Source organism: Theropithecus gelada, chromosome 2 (assembly GCF_003255815.1).
Source record: "Theropithecus gelada isolate Dixy chromosome 2, Tgel_1.0, whole genome shotgun sequence".
Taxonomy (NCBI): domain Eukaryota; kingdom Metazoa; phylum Chordata; class Mammalia; order Primates; family Cercopithecidae; genus Theropithecus; species Theropithecus gelada.
In genome coordinates, this window is record NC_037669.1 from 20,200,029 (window position 1) to 20,217,442 (window position 17,414).

General features: G+C 39.4%; 2 protein-coding genes across 4 annotated transcripts in view; one reads left to right on the forward strand and one right to left on the reverse strand.

Annotated features, from left to right (window-relative positions):
* FILIP1L (filamin A interacting protein 1 like) overlaps nucleotides 1–3,373 on the reverse strand; it is a 292,938-nt gene extending 289,565 nt beyond the window's left edge. Inside the window, exon 1 of the mRNA XM_025374760.1 lies at nucleotides 2,918–3,373. The gene's annotated coding sequence lies outside the window, so the exon portion shown is untranslated. The remainder of the gene's footprint in view (nucleotides 1–2,917) is intronic.
* The window catches only part of CMSS1 (cms1 ribosomal small subunit homolog (yeast)), a 373,543-nt gene that overhangs the window by 304,502 nt on the left and 51,627 nt on the right, over nucleotides 1–17,414 (forward strand). The window contains exon 1 of one of the 3 annotated variants that reach the window (XM_025374771.1): nucleotides 3,793–3,861. The exons of the other annotated variants lie outside the window; for them this stretch is intronic. Coding sequence (XP_025230556.1) covers nucleotides 3,852–3,861 — 10 coding nt within the window. The 5' untranslated portion in view covers nucleotides 3,793–3,851. Of the gene's footprint in view, nucleotides 1–3,792; nucleotides 3,862–17,414 lie in introns of those variants that run through there. 3 annotated transcript variants of the gene reach the window in all.

Here is a 17,414-nt window from a genome sequence, read left to right on the forward strand (position 1 = left end):
TGATTTTTGAAGGGCCAGAAGGAAAAACTCCAGGGTAAGGACCTAGAAGGGCAATGGAGGCAGGAAGAGGGTGGTGGGGGGAGGCATGAAACGTTCCTCTATCTACATGGTTTCCTGTTTGCTAATACCACTTTCAAACAATAGGTCAGGGCTATGAGTACTCATGTTGAAAACACAGAATTTTTCTAGTCCTTTGTTTAAGAGATTACCCCATGAGGCTGTGCATTAGAGAAAACATTAGCTGGGCTAGTCCCTTAAATATCTAAAACTTAGTTTGTCCATCTGCTGAACAGGGAACAGTAATACCTGCCTTTCCTACAACATAGGGTCAAGTGAGTAATTGACAATGCGAGTTTCATACACAGTATAAAACACCTTGTAGGTATAAAATGACGTTGTAATAAAAGTCTCCTCAAACAAGATGAGAAGCACAATAGGCCTGCTTTTTCAGTGAGGGCCCCAGTGATTGACTGTCAGATTAAACAGAAAATCTTGAACTACTGTCAGATTTGAACCCTAGACTTCTAAGAGGCTATAATACAAATTTTCTTCTGTCTTCTTTAGACTTCCTGTCTGACCCAATTCTGAAGAAGCAGATGGTATTAGTATGTGAGTTTTTTGTCTAACATCTATAGCTTGCACTGAAATGTCAAATCCCTCAAAGAAGGCTCAAGTATTTACACTCAAATGTGTTTTCCAATTCAATTATTTGATGCTGAGATGGTATCTAAAATTGTCTCCATATCTATGTTGAACAACATGCACAATATACAGATTCAGATCACTAGTAATCAGACTCTCTGTGCAGATTCCTACACTCAGGGCATCTGGAGACCATCTTTGCCTCATTCACTGGTATAGTCCCAGTAATCAGAACAGGGCCTAGCACAGAGTAGGCATTCTAAATAGTTGATGAATGCATGAACAAATGAGCAGACAAACTAACCTATTACTATAAAAGTGTTCCCCTAATATAACTAAACAAACTTATTGTGTGTTGCTGGTAGGCACTAGTTCTACCTTAAGGAAAATAAAAGCTACTAGCACTTTTTCTTTAAATGTTTTTTAAAGTAACATATTAGAAAGGTGAAGCGGGTATTATTACATTGGTAATGAAAATTTTGCTTTAGGTTAGGACATAGAATAATATGGTCTGTAATCGGAAGATAAGAAGATAGAGCCTCTTACTTTTAGGTTTGTTGCATCCTTGGACCTGCCTAACTCTTGGCAAGTTGCAATGGCAGTCTCCTACAATAATGCTCTATTAAAGGCACCATCATTTCGATGGCACAATAAAATATCTTCATCTCTATTGCCAGCGCCACTACCTAAGACCAAGTCTTGACTAAATTTATTACTTAAATTTATTGCTAATTTATTGCTTAAATAAAGTTTAAGCAAAAAAGACAATTACACATGAACTTTAATAGAAGGTAAACTCTAAAAATAAATTGTCACTCACTTTTTAAATAATGAATGCTTTTCTTTGCTGCAGAACTTTTACAGAGTATCTTTGTATTGGTTAGTATAAGAACCCAAACCCCACATTGCTTTGGGAAATTACTTAGAAAATTCTCATTAGAGTAGACCTTAATTACCCAGGTGGAAAGTGCCCATGAATATTATTGCTGCCTTTAGAAATTTTTATTAACAAACAGTATTTTTATTAACATTACAGTATTTTATTAACATTACAGTATTTATGCTGATTTTTAATTAAGCATAATGAGAGTTTCATAATAGTGTCAACTGATAAACATAGAGAAATGTTTACTTGGAATATTTGGCTTTGGGAGATAGCAGATTGATAAATCAGAAAATGTCATCACGGGAAAAACATGTTTAACTGTAGCTAAAGGAACATTGCCGTAATTCAATGCATTCTCTAGTATTAACTACACCATGTTCTCCTTTATGCAAATCTAATACACACGTGGAATATGGTAGTGTAAACACTGTATGTGTTGCACCTCTTCTATTCCTTCCTGAGATATGAACAGATAATGAATAAAGAAAGAGATGTAATCATTAATTGGTATGGAAAGAAAAAAGAATAACTGAATATGTCACAACCATTTTAACTGAACACATACCCTCTTCAATGGAGCTCCTATATACACAACTGTGCAGCCACCCTAAACATTGAATAATCCTCCCATCGAGGAGTACAGTGAGCAGAATTTTCTGTGATATCATTTGGCAGCAGCCTAGCGTCATTTCCCATTTGTATCTGGATGTGATGTGCCCATGGATATCCAGTCATCTTCTGTGGGGTGTTACAGAACAAGCTCTTGATAGGTATCTCCCAAGATCTCTCAAAAACCTTACCTCAGAAACCTGCTTCTGTTCTCTGGCTCTCATTCATTAAATCTCAACAGAAGGTAAACAAACAAAAGAAAAAAGATACAATCTAGTTGCCATTTGAAGATGTTAGTTTCTTCCACTAATCTTTCCATGAAAAGAGAATTCTTCCTCTGCAATTTAACCTATTCAGTATACTTCTCCATTTTCAACACATTGTGATGATTTTGACATGGCATATTGATCATTCACATTGGCTTACAAAATCAGGCTATTAAGAAGGAAAGCATTTATCCAAACATACTTTTCCTTTAATCTTTGACTATTCATCTTACTCTTAACAGGATAACAATTTAAAGTTTCATTTTGGATTCTTTTCATGTGTATCACTTTAGTAAAACTTACCTACTGTCAGGATAGTTCCTCTATTTTGCAAGCAACTCTTAGTCATTTTAGCCTAAAAGTCATCATCTGTCATGAGCTCTTAATCATACTACATTCCCTTGCATAATATTCACAGGATCCTACTTCTGGAGTGTGGTGTTGGCCACTCCTAGCTGTTGAAGAACACAGAAACATCCCATCTTCTCAGCAAGGATGGGGACACTTAGCTTACCGTGCAGGTACCTTTGTTGATCACGCCTGGTAATTCCTTCTTCTCATCCCCGCCAAAATCCAACAGTGGAACCCAGGACCAACAACAGCGTTTTCTTCTTCTCTTTTTGGACACCCTCTCAGTTTTTGTTTTGTAGGCTTGAAAGCCACCGAGAGTTTGCACCCGGGGGCCAGTGATAGCTCTGCAAAGGAGAGGCAGTGGAGAGCCCAACAACAAGTGGGCCCAAACACTAAATATTGCCCTCTTTCCTCTCCGGGCAGTGTCCTTCATGCTCTGAAGACAGGCAGCCTTACCAAAACCCTTACCCCACAGCTTGCCAGTCTCTGTGGAAGAAAGGGTCTAACTGGACTGGGCTGCAGGATGAGGTGACCCAAAAGCCAGGAACCATCTGCCCAGAGCAGACAAGTAGAGACACGCACAGGCTGCGTGAGCACGTCTGTGTGTGTGTGTGTCTGTGTGTGTCTGTGTGTGTGTGTGTTTGCATGTTTGTGCCCAGCAGCTGCTCTCCAGATTAGAAGACACCACTCTTTGGCCAGCAACTCTGAAACACCCTCTTGGGTAATTTTAAATTCATGTGCACATCTTGGCTGAGAGTAGAAACTTCCCAGGCACAACTTGGGTCCCTTTCTTTGCTGTGTTGCTACCCCAGATATACTGTGAACCACAGACAGCAGTGCTAGCACCTGAGGAACAGATGCCCAGATGGACATTAACTTGCACCTCATTTTGTACCCTGCAGCCATGAACCGATGGAAGCCTTGTATTTAAGTAACAAGGGCATGACCCCTTCTTTGACACCCATAACTCAAGGCACTGTAAACATTCGCTATTATTAACACTGTGTTGGACTCAAACTGGAATGCCTGCCTGTTCCATTTAGTGTCACAGGAGACATGAGGGCAAAGTGCTGAGGAAACTCTAGAGCAACATCAGAATGCATGGTGGTATGTTTATTATGTATTATTATTATTTGACATTTTGTTTTATATTATTCAAGTGTTAAGAAAAACTTCATGCTTTGGATTGCTAAAATTTGAAGCATCTAATTTTCTTTAAGTAGCATCACTTGTTCAGATTGAGGGTTGGAGAGAAGGGAGGAGTTTGTTCATTTATTCAACAAATGTCTGTTTCGGCATCCATTATGTATCAGATTATCTACCAGACATGCCTACCACCTGCCCAGTGCTCAAGTCATGCATTATCTAATTTAATCCTCACAGCATCCCTTTAAATTAGTCCTACTCCTGGTGATCAAATGAGAAAACCAAAGATCAGAATAATTTCATAACTTCCTAGGGTCTCACAGATGATAGATAGAAGACTGAGAATTCAAAATGGAATCTGAGTTACTCCAAAGCCCATGCTCTTTATTTTTAATTTTTAACATCAAAATAATTTCAGACTTATAGAAAAGATACAAGAATAACAAAGAATTTCCATATGCTCTTCACTCAGGTTCTCCAATGTTTAACATTTTACACTGGTTGTATTCTCTCTCTCTCTCTGTCTTTCTGTCTCTCTCTCTCTCTCTCTCTGTCTCTCTGTCTCTCTCTCTCTCTCTCTCTCTCTCTCTGTTTCTCTCTCTCCCTCTCTCTCTCATCCTCCTTTCTACCCCTGTGAGTTTATTTTGGTGTGTGTATATATTTTTCTGAATTAATTTATATACTTTAGTGTGATTATCTTAAAAATATAAGTATACTCTTCTCCATAACCACAGTATAACAATTACATTCAGTAAATCAACTTTACTTTCTAATCCATAGATCCCATTCAGCTTTTCACCAAATGTCTCAATAATATCCTTTATAGAAAAAAAATGTTTTTTTCTTTTGGCCCACGATTATGTGTTGCATTTAGTTGTCTTGTCTCTGCTTTCCTTCAATCTTGAACAGTTCTGTAGTTTTCCTTTTTTTGTGTGTGACCTTCACATTTTTGAAGAGTACATTTTGTAGAATGTTTCTCAGTTTAGATTTGTGTGATGTTTCGTCATTGTAAGATTGAAATTGTGTATTTTTGTGGCAGGAATACTACAGAAACAATGCTGTATTCTTCTTAATCATATCAGGAGTCACATCAATGGAGTTAGTCTTGTAACCAAACCCACTTGCTTAAGGTGATATCTGTTAGATTTAGTCACTGTAAAATTATAGTTTTTCCTTTTGCAGTTAATAAATATTTTGTGGGGAGATACTTGGAGACTAGGTAAACATTCTTAGTGTGAAGATGAGCATTCCCTTCTCCCCGCTTATTTTTTTGTTTCTATCAACGTGAGCTCATAAATTGCTGTTTTATTGAATGAGTTATAACTCACTAATATCATTATTTATTTTAATGCTCAAATGATCTCAGATGTGGCCCTCATGTTTTTTTGAGTACTTTCTTACCTTCTGGTAATAAAATGTTCCATAAGCATGTTGTACTTTCTCTGCCCAACTCTGGAATTAGCCATATCTTCAAGAAGACCTCCATCCATTATGGAAAATGATATTTGGAAACCAAGATCTGGGGATTGTGTGAGCTCATTGCTTCCAGGCCCTTTCAGGTAATAGGCTAGGAAACACACACACATACACACACACACACACACACACACACGCCTATATCTATTGCTCTATTTATATTACAGACTATGAGATCACACTGATTGCTCTGTTTCCAATCTAACACCATAGAGGCAATCTAGCTTTTAACCCTTTCCATATTTGTAACTCCCTTCCCCAACAGTGAGAATAAGGTGGTTTCTGTTATCTGTTATCCTCAGACTACTTATATATTTGCTCATTGCCCCTGTGGGTAAGGGCCCCTTTGGCCCTTAGTCTTTTTGGCCCTATCATCCCTGATTTCTCAAGGAAAAGGAAAGGAAGTAGTCAAAATTTTTTGAATAAAAAAGAAAAGGAAATGATGAGAGTAAGAGTTTCATGTTCTTTCTATACCATAAATTATCTGTCTTCATGGCAAGGGAGGTATTAGAAATCATCATGCAATCTCTGTGAAGGTGTAAAGATGTCATGGAAATGAAAGTTTATAAAGACTGAGGGAAGAGTTCAATTATTTATTCACATAAATAAATAATTGCCATGTGTCAGGCACACTGAAAGATAGACATAGCCCTTGCCCATGTGAACCTATAATCTAGTGGATTATTTTTATTATAGTTGCTATTTATTATGTCACACTTTGGCAACACTACATTAAGTACATTAAGCACTTTATTTATGTTATTTGATTTTAATTCAGACAGAACCCTATGGGAGAAATAGTCTTTTTTTCCAACTTTACAAAAAACAGAACTGAGGTTTTGAAAGATTAAGTAATCCTTCCAACATCACTGAGCTAATTAGTAAGAGACTGGGATCTGCATTCAGTTTAGTCTGACTTCCAAGGCCCAACTCTAAACACTAGGGCTATGTGAGAAAAAAATAAGGTGGAATTATTCATCATGGCATCCAGAAGGAATCATGATTTGTAAAATCTTGAATGCAAACTCTCCTGTAGAACTGTGCTATCCAGTACATTAACTACTAACCATATACGGTTATTAAGAGCCTAAAGTGTGGCTAATTCAAATGGATATATGCTGTAATTATGAAATACACAGCAGATCTCAAAGACATTAGAAAACAACTAATGTAAAATATCTCAGTAATAATTTGTATATTGATTACAGGTTGAAATGATAATACTTTGGATATATTGGGTAAAACAGATACACTATTTTTTTTTCTACCTTCACAATAGCCAAAAGGTGGAAACAACCCAAATGTCCATCAATGAATAGATAAACTGCAGTATATATATATATATATATACACACACACACAATGGAGTATTAGTCAGGCTTAAAGAAGATTGAAATTCTGATACATCCTACAATATGGATGAACCATGAAGACATGTTAAGTGAAATAAATTAGGCACAAAAGGACAGATACTGTTATGATTCCACTTATATAAAGTACCCAGAATTGTCGAATTCATAGAAATAGAAAGTAGAATAGGGTTATCAACAGCTGGTGGGAAGGAATGATGGGGAGAATTGTTTAATGGGTATAGAATTTCATTTGGGGATGATGGGAAAGTTCTGGAAATAGTAGTGATGGTTGCATACCAGTGTAGTTGTACTTTATTTCACTGAATTGCACACATGAAAAGGGTTAAAATGGTAATATGTTCTGTATATTTACTATGATTTTTAAAAATTGGTTTTACCATTTCTAGAAAATTTAACCTAACATACACGGCTTATATCTCTATTAGATAGCATTGCTATAGTATTGTATTATTAATATAGAAAAATTAGTTATTTCTTAAACTCTTCCCTTTTCACATGGCATATTTAAGAGCTTTTGAGATATTAAATGATCCTAAATTAGACTTTTCACCTCTGATCAGTCAGCTTTGAAAGAGTTACAGGACAGCTTTTCACTTACAGTTGTATTAGTGACATAGACTTTTGAAATGGACTTTATGAAACACTAGCCATTTGTTGTTTTAATAGTTCATTTTCCAGTTGCAGAGTATCCATGCAGCCTCTGTTCAAGCACTAACATAATTGTCTCAGCCTATGTAGATCCTAAAATACAATTATCTTAAAATTCCATCTCGGTTTAAGCTTCCTTGGGTCTATGGATTGATATTAGTTCATCAGTTAACTTTCAAAAGTTGACCCTAGGACAGATGCTCTTTCCCCTTCCTGTGGTCTTTCTGTCACAGCATCTACCCAAAATCGGTATCTGTATGTGGAGGAAATGAGGGACTGTATTGGACTGACTTGTAGGTATCGTCCTATAGATAACCGAAAGAATTGTGAGTCCATAAGCAGAACACATTCTCTAAAGATGTCTTAGTCCCACCCGCTCAAAGGTGACCAAGCAACCAAGCAAAGAAGGGAAATATCAAGAAAAACATTTCTAATCTTTTGGTGATTGTGTTGTTGTTGTTTGTTTGTTTGCTTGCTTTGCTTTGTTTTGTTTTGTTTTTTGTTGACTCTCTGAGCTTCAGTTTCCTCCTCTGTGAAGGTATTGCACTGAAAAAGATGTCTTGGTTCTATTTTAGTACTAACATTATGTGAGTCTGTGAATTAATGACTTTAAAATGATTCAGGAAAGCCTAATACTGTGCTTTTTGCTAGATTTTACAAACAATTATTACTGCACATACCTGCAAGGTGTTGACAGATATATATTGCTAATTCTAGAAAATATAAGGTATAAATTAATTTGTCTATTTATTTTGCTTCTATGAATTATAAAGGAAAAGTGAATTCTTGTAGCAGAGCTAGATCACAGGACATCAGTTTCCCCCAGGCATGCCTACTTTTTCTTGATTCACATCCCAAATCCCATCCTTCCCACTGTCCCCTCTGTATGCCGGGTGGATCATGTAATCCTCCATAGTGCTCCCAAGGTACTCAGAGTTTAACCACACTTTACCCTCAATCCCATGTTACTGTAATTGCCAAGCATACTTGTCTCTCCCCCACTAATGGGAAGTTCTTGGAGTGCAGAGTGCAGAGTGCACCTTCCACCTTTGCAGTTGCAGCCTCTGGCACATAGTCAATACACAACACATCATAGAATTGATGCATCTTTGAATGGATGAAGCATCTGACCTCTTTAGCCAAGTGAACAAAAGATGACAGTAGCAGCCCTAGAGGAAAGCAACTTCAGAACAGCATCTCACTGAGCTAGAAGGTAAAAAAATAAGAAAATTACACATATTAAACCAATTAATCATTTTTCAATTCCAGGGTTGTAAACTTTTGTCCTAACAGACATTTTACTAACAGCAAAATTGACAGTTAGAATTTCACGTATTATCCTGTTCTTAATGTTCCTTAAGAGTGGGATTATTTATATGTAAAAGTGAAAGGTCTGGATAATCTATAAAATAGAAAAATATCTCCAAGTTTACAGGTTTATTTAGGAACTGGTATAATGAGGGGAGCTTCTCTCTTCCTTTGATGCCTACCTATAGGCAGTGTTTAGGTATTAGACATTTTAGAGCATCATAGTTTTCTCAAGTGAAAATGATAATAAGAGGTTAACTTTTTTAAAAAATGAGGAAAACATGTTCTTGACCTCTGAAAATTGTTGTTGCAAATAATCTGTACTCTCCAGTTTCCAGGGACTATCTCTTCATGTTCCTCAATAATGCCAAAACACCAGGTGACAGCTGTTTTAGCTCTAAGACATTCCTCGAGTGTCCTATTTTGATGTCGTTATGTAATGCTTTTCTTTGGCATAGCTATCATCGTTCAGTAGCCTGTTGATATATATCACTGCATCGCTTTCTTCCTTGTGTGCCCATATTACTTTTCCAAATAGGCACTGGTTCTCTGAAATGTAGAGAAAAAGAGAGGGAAGGGATAATTCTAGCAACATCTCAAATTGGACCAATGTCCAAAGACTGCTCCTTTTGAACAGGAAAATACACGAGTTTGAAGTCTTTTTCCCCCTCTCAGCCTCTTTCTGTCTAAAAATGTTATTTCATTCTAATCCTGTTTTCTGTATTAACTATACATCTTATAAAGAGGTATTACACCAACCATGCTAGGTGTGGCACCTAGCACTGTGCTAGGCCTTGGTCCTTTAAAGACAAAATAAAATGTTGTCCCGTCTCTGTCACTCAGGAACTCATATTCTAATAGGAGAGGCGGTATGAAATTCTCATTTTAATAGGCTGAGTGTTCTAACGTAGGGCTGAGTAGCCTGTTTTCTGAGTCTTCCTGAGGTGGAGGTCAGGGAGGCCTCACGGGGTGGGGGTGGGGATGCACCTGTTTGAACTGGACACCTTGGGCAAGGAGCAGTAGGTTTCTGGCAGGAAAAGAGTAAGAAGGAGGGCATCCTAGGCAGAGGACACAGAGTCAACCCAGGCACCCTGGCAGGAAAGCGCAGGATGGCTTCAGCCCTGGCAGCTGCCCCTGTGCCTCAAGGACAGGGCTATGGCATCCAGCTTTGTACTCATGAAAATTGTGTGGCTCAGCTTTAACTTTGATACTACTGCGTGCCCTGTATTTGATATAAAGCCTTAGATAAACCACTTCAGTCACAGCTTCCCCAAAGTGATCCCTGAATTCAAGCAAACTTTTTTTTTTCCTTTTAATACTTTAAGTTCTGGGCTACATGTGCAGAACGTTCTGTTTTGTTACATAGGTATACACGTGTCATGGTGGTTAGATGCACCCATCAACCCATCACCTACATTAGGTATTTCTCCTAATGTTATCCCTCCCCTAGCCCCCCACCCCCAACAGGCCCCCATGTGTGATGTTCCCCTCCCTGTGTCCGTGTGTTCCCATTGTTCAACTCCCACTTATGAGTAAGAACATGTGGTGTTTGGTTTTCTGATCTTGTGATAGTTTGTTCCAGCTTCATCCATGTCCCTGCAAAGGACATGAACTCATCCTTTTTTATGGCTGCATAGTATTCTATTGTGTGTATGTGCCACATTTTCTTAATCCAGTCTGTCATTGACGGACATTTGGGTTGGTTCCAAGTCTTTGCTATTGTGAATAGTGCCACAATAAACATATGTGTACATGTGATGCTATTGTGAATAGTGCCGCATTAAACATACGTGTGCATGTATCTTTATCATAGAATGATTTACAATCCTTTGGGTATATGCCCAGTAATGGGATTGATGGGTCAAATGGTATTTCTAGTTCTAGATCCTTGAGGAATCACCACACTGTCTTCCACAATGGTTGAACTAATTTACACTCCCACCTCAAGCAAACTTATCCTGGTGCTCTGAGGGGGCCCCTGGTGTCACCTCAGTGCATGTTTGTTGATGAAGGATGCTGGGACCTCAGAGGCTGGCCTCCCAGGGGGCTAGAAATAGGTGAGGCTGCTCTCAGAAGCAGAACCAGTAGCATATGTTACAAGTGAGATATTTCAACACTGCAAGGAGAATCTCGGCAGGTGGCTGCAGCACAATTCCAGGTGTGCTACCTGTATTGGGACCTGATCCCAAGCAGCAGATAGCAAGAGATATGGAAAGATAAGAATTATGCAAGGAAGCAGAACCCCATGCAAATAAACTAGGTGCTGAGCGGAGCTATATTCCTAACAGAGAAATTAAATGCATGGAGGAAACCAAGGGAAAAGTTTGGGCCTATCCCTTGAGCAAATCAGGAGGTGACTGGAGAAAGACTGCTGTTCATGCTGTGTACAAGTACCCAGGACCCACTGCAGGGCTTCTAGAGATCTTCCCTAGGCAGTAAGACAGTTCTAGACCTCCCTTTCTCGTGTGGGTGGGCTTCTGGTAACCTACAAGATTTGGTTTTGCTGGCTGAAGAACCACACAGGACACAGTGTGAAGACTCAAGATCTTCCATTTTAGCCACTGGGCATAGTTGGAAACACAAGACTGGCACCCAGGGTACTTCTTAGTTTCCAACAACTCCATGACTTGGCAGCCTAGGCCAGAGCCAAATGGCAAAGTGACAAGGGTATTCCCCCTTAGGCCAGCTTCACAATAGCTCCCCAGGAATATACTGAGCTATTCATTCTTAGTGTTCTGGTGCTTCACGTTAAGTTTCTTTGTAATTTTTCTTGAGTTAAGGAACACCATGCCACATACATAATAGGATCTCTGCTCTCAACCACAAATAGCTTTAAATTAGAAGGACTAACCCCTCTCCCCCTTATTCAAAATGCATTGTGTGCCAAACCTAGTATTTTAAAGCAATCGTTTTGAAACGTTCTAACTGCAGCTATACATCAGCTCTCCATTCTCTCAGCTTCTCAAGTCCAGTCAGGGTGGTCCTGGTTAAAATGAATACATGAAAAACCTCTAATAGTAATCCGGATTTATGGTAGTACAATAGTATTTATGGTAGTAAAAACATAAAATATAAAGATGCCCTTCTTTATAAAACATTTATCATTTGCAATTATATTCATTTCATTCATCTATTCAACAATTATTTATTACATGTCCACTATGTCCAGGCATATCTTGAATACTGGGGAGATGATATTTAAAAAGCAGATGTTATTGGTCCATCCTATCTTGGAATGTAAAGTCTATGGGAAGGATCAAATAAAAACAAGGTAACAAATCAGATAATAAGTACATCTTGTGATAGTGCTGCAATAGAAAGGAAGAGAAAATCGTGGCAGAGAATTGGGGGAGGGAGCGAACCTCAGAGGTCAGAGGAGACCTCTCTCTGAAGAGGCGCCATTTAACCTGAGATGGGAGTGATGTGAAGGAGCTAGAGGAGGAAGCATTCAGGTCTGAGAACAATAAGCGTGAAGGCTCTGGGGCAAGAAAGGAGTTTGCATGTTCTAGCACTCCAGGAGGTCAGCATGACTGGGGTATTGTGGGCCAAAGAGGAGGCAGTGGGATTGAAGGAGGAAGTAGGGTCCCGGTTGGGGGAGCCCTGGGGGTGGTACTAGGGAGTATGGATGTTATTTTAAGTATAAAAGCAAACTGCTGTGGAGTTTTAACCTGGAAGGTTACATGATCCTATTTACCTTTGGGAAAGATCTTTTTGGCTCTCATGTGGAGAATGGAAGGGTCCAAGTGGTTGCTGGGGGTCTAAGTACTGCCTGAACAGGCTACTCCCAGGCTGTGCTCTGGGTGGTCCCAAGGATAGTGACCTGGGAATTCATGGACTGTAGGCAGCCTATCATTAATTTTCCTTCACACGGCTCTTCCTCTAAAGGCCAAAAGCATTTCTCTCTGCCTGATGGTTAACAGAAGAAAAAGTGTCAGAAATGCTGTCTTTCAGGTGGGCCAGTAAGGTAGGTCCTGGCCCTAACACTTTGTACGGACGTCCTAAACCTGCTATCATTTTCACTTTGCAGGTTGGTTAAATTTATGCCAACTTCCCAGTGTTCTTCACCTTTGTTCCTGGTACAAAGAAGGTATTCAGTAAATATTCATTACATTAATTTCACTTGGATTTCCAGTGGTCTGGGTAGAGAGGGAGAATTCGAGATAGCACTGGGGTCCTCTTTACCTCCTATGTGGAGAGGATGTATTTGTCAGGTGGTTACCATGGCTCTTGAAGTATTAGTATTTTCAGTCTATGGCGGATACAGTTCAGAACTGAACAACATGACTCTCCGCTAGAATAAAAGGTGCTGTGTACATACAAAAAGTTTTCTAAGAGCATCTGGTTAGAGTTTAATGTGGCTGAAAATACTGCTATTTTTTTCCTGTTTCAATTACTCGAATGTGGCTAAAAGTGTGCTTTGGAGAGTTTCCAAAATAAAAATTCTGAGGTGAGAGATATTTCAACCCCAACAATAACTTGAAAATTGGAAGTTGGACTAGCAACCATTTCTTCAACTGTCTTAACTCTGTCACCAGCACTATGATGATTCAATTACATGTGAGAAGTCTAGTTTCTGACCATTTAACTGCACACTTCAGCTACAGGCATCAGTCTTTCTCTTCTTTTCTTTCACAGTGAGTAGATTTAGGGGCAGAAATGAGAATGATGAGAGAAAGCAAGAGGCTGGGGAGTACAGGCCTTTCCACTGGCCCCAAGGTCATAGCTGGTGACCCTGACCTTCTCAGCAGCCTCATGTGATTAGGAGCCTGCAGCAAACTAGTCACAGGGTAGGTCCTGGTTCCCTCCCTGTCCTCACAGTCCTCACCACCCAGCACCAATAGCCTTGCTTGAACATCAAGGACATCCTAGAAGAGGAAACACATCCCCAAATGGCAAAAGGCCACATGGACCCATGTGAGAAGAAAGGGGACAGCACTCCTCAGCGAGGTAGTAGACACAAGGCTCTAGGGACAGGACCTGGCACTGTGTGCTGTCTAGTAGCAGCAGCTGCTGCTGCTGCTGCTCTTTTTATTATTGATGTCAATGGTTTGTAATGTATATGTGTTCACATGTCAGGTGCTAACTCTCAGATCCCCCTGTTTTCACTCTGTACCTCATCCCCACCAGCCACTCCTGCACAACCCCTCAGGCACTGCTTGATGCTGCCCTTTAAGGAAGGGCTGTTTATTCTCTGTATTTTAGAGCTGCCCCTGTTCACAGAACTTGCATTATTCCAATATCTCCATTCGGCAATTGCCATTTCTTCTTAGTGCCGCTCCAAATCTCTTTACTGGGAGAGGTCAGTCTTTGGAAGTGAAAGAAATATATAAATGCATCATTCTAGCCACACCATTTATTCCCTGGCTTCCTCCTCTTTCCCATAGGGAAGGTGGTTTTATTATCATGTTACTCTAGTGCTTCTCATGACAGAACGTAACTCAATTTCTTCAGTCATCTTTTGCACTTCACTGAAGAGTCTGTGATCTCAGGTGCTTCGTTTTGTTGGAAAGGGAAGAGTGGGACACATCTGATCCCTCACTCAGAAAAGCAGGAAATAATCATTTTAGTTAGGGGCCTGGGAGACACATCTGTTTGCAAAAGGAAGGAGTTGCTGTTTCTCTGGCTGTCAGCTTCCTTCCATCTTTCCCAAGCCCACCCTTGGAAGTCATAGCTGAGCATCTCTCAGTGAAATAAATGTTGTAGTAGGTCAAGTAATCAGCAGGCAGAATTATGTTTGGGCTGTAACCTAACTCTAATCGCTGACCTCAGAGAATTAATTTCGTATGACATAACACCTTAGCTGTGTGCTGGCTTAAAAGTTTCCACTTGTCTCTCTCTTTTAGCTAGATTGCATTTTCTATTTCTGGATTTGTCATGTTGATGAGTCAGATGGCCCCAGACTCTTCCTGTGGATGAAAGGGACATCCTGACTTGGACATATTTTCTACATATGTAAACTACAAAAAGGAAAACTCTGTGTCCTTTTTTTGGCATAAAAGTAAGGGAAACTGGAGGGTTGAGTGAGGAAGGTATAAACTAGCCAGTGTAAATAAACTCTAGCCCTAGGGCATGAATGCAGCAAGATGTACAACAGAGAAAATGGTGCTCTGGAATAATGCTTTTCTATATTAACAACAGCCATTATAAGGAGCTTGTGGTATAATGGATCATGTTAATATTTGCCACCAAGTTAAAAAAATTTACAAAATAAGATATAACATCTGAATGATGATCTGTGTATTCCTGTGCCACAGTGAGTGGCTTTATCTCTTCCCCTGTAGTACATGTAGAAATTGTCACTCTACCCACATCCCTGAGTCCAAGAACAGTTCCTACAACTAGTGGGCTCACTGGGGTCTCACCTGCTTTGACTTCCGTAATGGAATTTGCTACATGAGTTCAGAGAGATGGTATGCTTTTCATGTTTTTTTAAAATTCACAGTGAATTATCTTGTATACTGAAAAGACAGTTGAAAACCAAAATCACCTTTGAAGACCTAGTTTTGTTTAATAATCAAAGGAAGCTACTGTGCATTATGCCAAGTTGTAATTATTATGAACCTAAAATAGTTGTACTTCTCTTGAGTAACTGATTGTTTTGTCATTGTCATTTTAGCTTATGCATACTATGAATAGTGACCAGGTTTCCTTTTTCACATGGGTTCCTACAAATGTAGAATCAAATTTGTGCCCCATCAGTAGCAAATGTCTAGGCCATTATATCTTTATCAGAAGTCTTGGATTCATTTCAGGTCCAATTCTTATTTTTCTTTCATATTCACTCCCACTTTTAATTTATACAGTCTTCTTTTTTTTTTTTTTTTTTTTTTGTAACCTTGTAAGCTGCCTTAAATTTTTTTCTAGAATAAAATGATGTATCGTTAACTAAGAGCTAGATATTGAAAACATGAAAGAAGAAAGTTGGGCAGAGAGAGAACTAAGGAAGGAAAGCAGACAGGCAGGCAGCTATGCACGTCTCAGTCACTTAACCTTCCTCAGTCTCAGTTTCAAATCTGTAAATTGCTGACATCCAGCATATCTGTGGGACTCACAGTCATTTTTGAATAATGAACATGAACACACTTTATAATAGAGCTCTGTGTAGCTTTGTTGTGATTATTTTAAAGCCATTTTCAGTTGAGGCAATTCTCCATTGCCAAACCCTTGGCCTAATCCTCATTCATCTCTGTCCAGTGGAAAGCACTTCCCTAGAGAGCAGGGCCCACGCTCTTCTGAGAGCTTTCCATGGGTCCAGCCAAGAACCAAAATCCTTACAGCACGTAGAGACAATGTCGTCTCTCCCAGGATGGCTCTAAAACCTCCAAGCCTGACAGAGTTCTGTACCTTAGCTGTTCCAGGGCTAGGAAATCTAATTATCTAGCTGCAAAATAGCTAGCCAGCAAATCCTGTTTACCTCAGAGGACATCTGCACAAAATTCCCCAGTCAGGGACCTTCCACCCCATATATAGTTCCCACTGGGATTTGGGGACCCCAAGAGCATCCCATCTCCCACTTAGAAACTTAAAGGGCCATCATCTCACTGCTTACCTAATCCCACAATTAGAACCTCTTGACAAAGGAGTCTGTGGAATGGAGGGCGTAGAGACAGACCTTGGTGATCACTGTTCAGCTGCTGTTACTAGTGATCTTGTTAGAAATAGTTCTGCTTTCAGGTGAAGGGAAGCAGGAAGAAAGACTGGTAAGTACAGCCAAATGATCCATTATTGTCAGTCTAGCTATCTTCTTAAAGTAGATTCTGATCAGGTAAAAGCCTCTGTTAGGTCCCATCAGTGCCATGATTAAAGCCAGACACCCCAGCATGACAGGAGATAGCACATGAAGGAAGACAAGAATGAGAGTCTGCACTATCTGTGTGAGAATGCTTGCTCTGCCTGCATGACAGCCGAGGAACCTGGGCCAGGTCCCGTGCCTTGTCAAGCTTGGGCTATGAAACATGGAGATAATAATGAGGATTAAACTGTCCAGGCAAAGTGCTTAGCACAATGCCAGCCCTTCTCACATCTGTGACTTTGCACATGTTGTTCTGGAATGTTCTTTTCCTGGTCTGTGCACTGAAGTTCTACCCTTCAACATCCTCTTGAGACTTGCCTCTTTCTTGCCTTTCCTAAAATACAGCAACAGATCCTCACCCCAGCAGAATATAGAGTTCTATCCTTCTCTACACATTTTAATTATTAATTATCTTTGTCATAAGATTTATTATTAGATATTATATTTACTTCATTAAGACACCAAAAAAATCCAATTGATCCTAAAAATAAACTGATAACATATGGTAGAGAGATTGTTAATGTTTTTTGCAATTTTAAACACCATTAGAAATGTTATGCTGTGAAAGACAAGCCAATAGCTAAATGCATATTTTTAATTTAGTTAGAATTTACATTTATTGAGGTACTCACATCTTAAGTGTACTGTTCAATCAGTTTTGACCCAGACCTAGAACACTTTCATCACACCTAAAGTTCCCTAAGATCCCTTCCCAATCAACCCCACCCCACCCCACTACTCATACACACAGAAGCAACAACTGATCTGATTTCTATCAGCATATGTTAATGTTGCCTACTCTAGAAGTTCCTATAAATGAAATCATACAGAATGTGCTTCATCCTATGTGCTCCTTTCACCCAGTAATGCTTTTGAGATTAATCCATGTTGTTGCATTTGTCAGCAATCTAATCCTT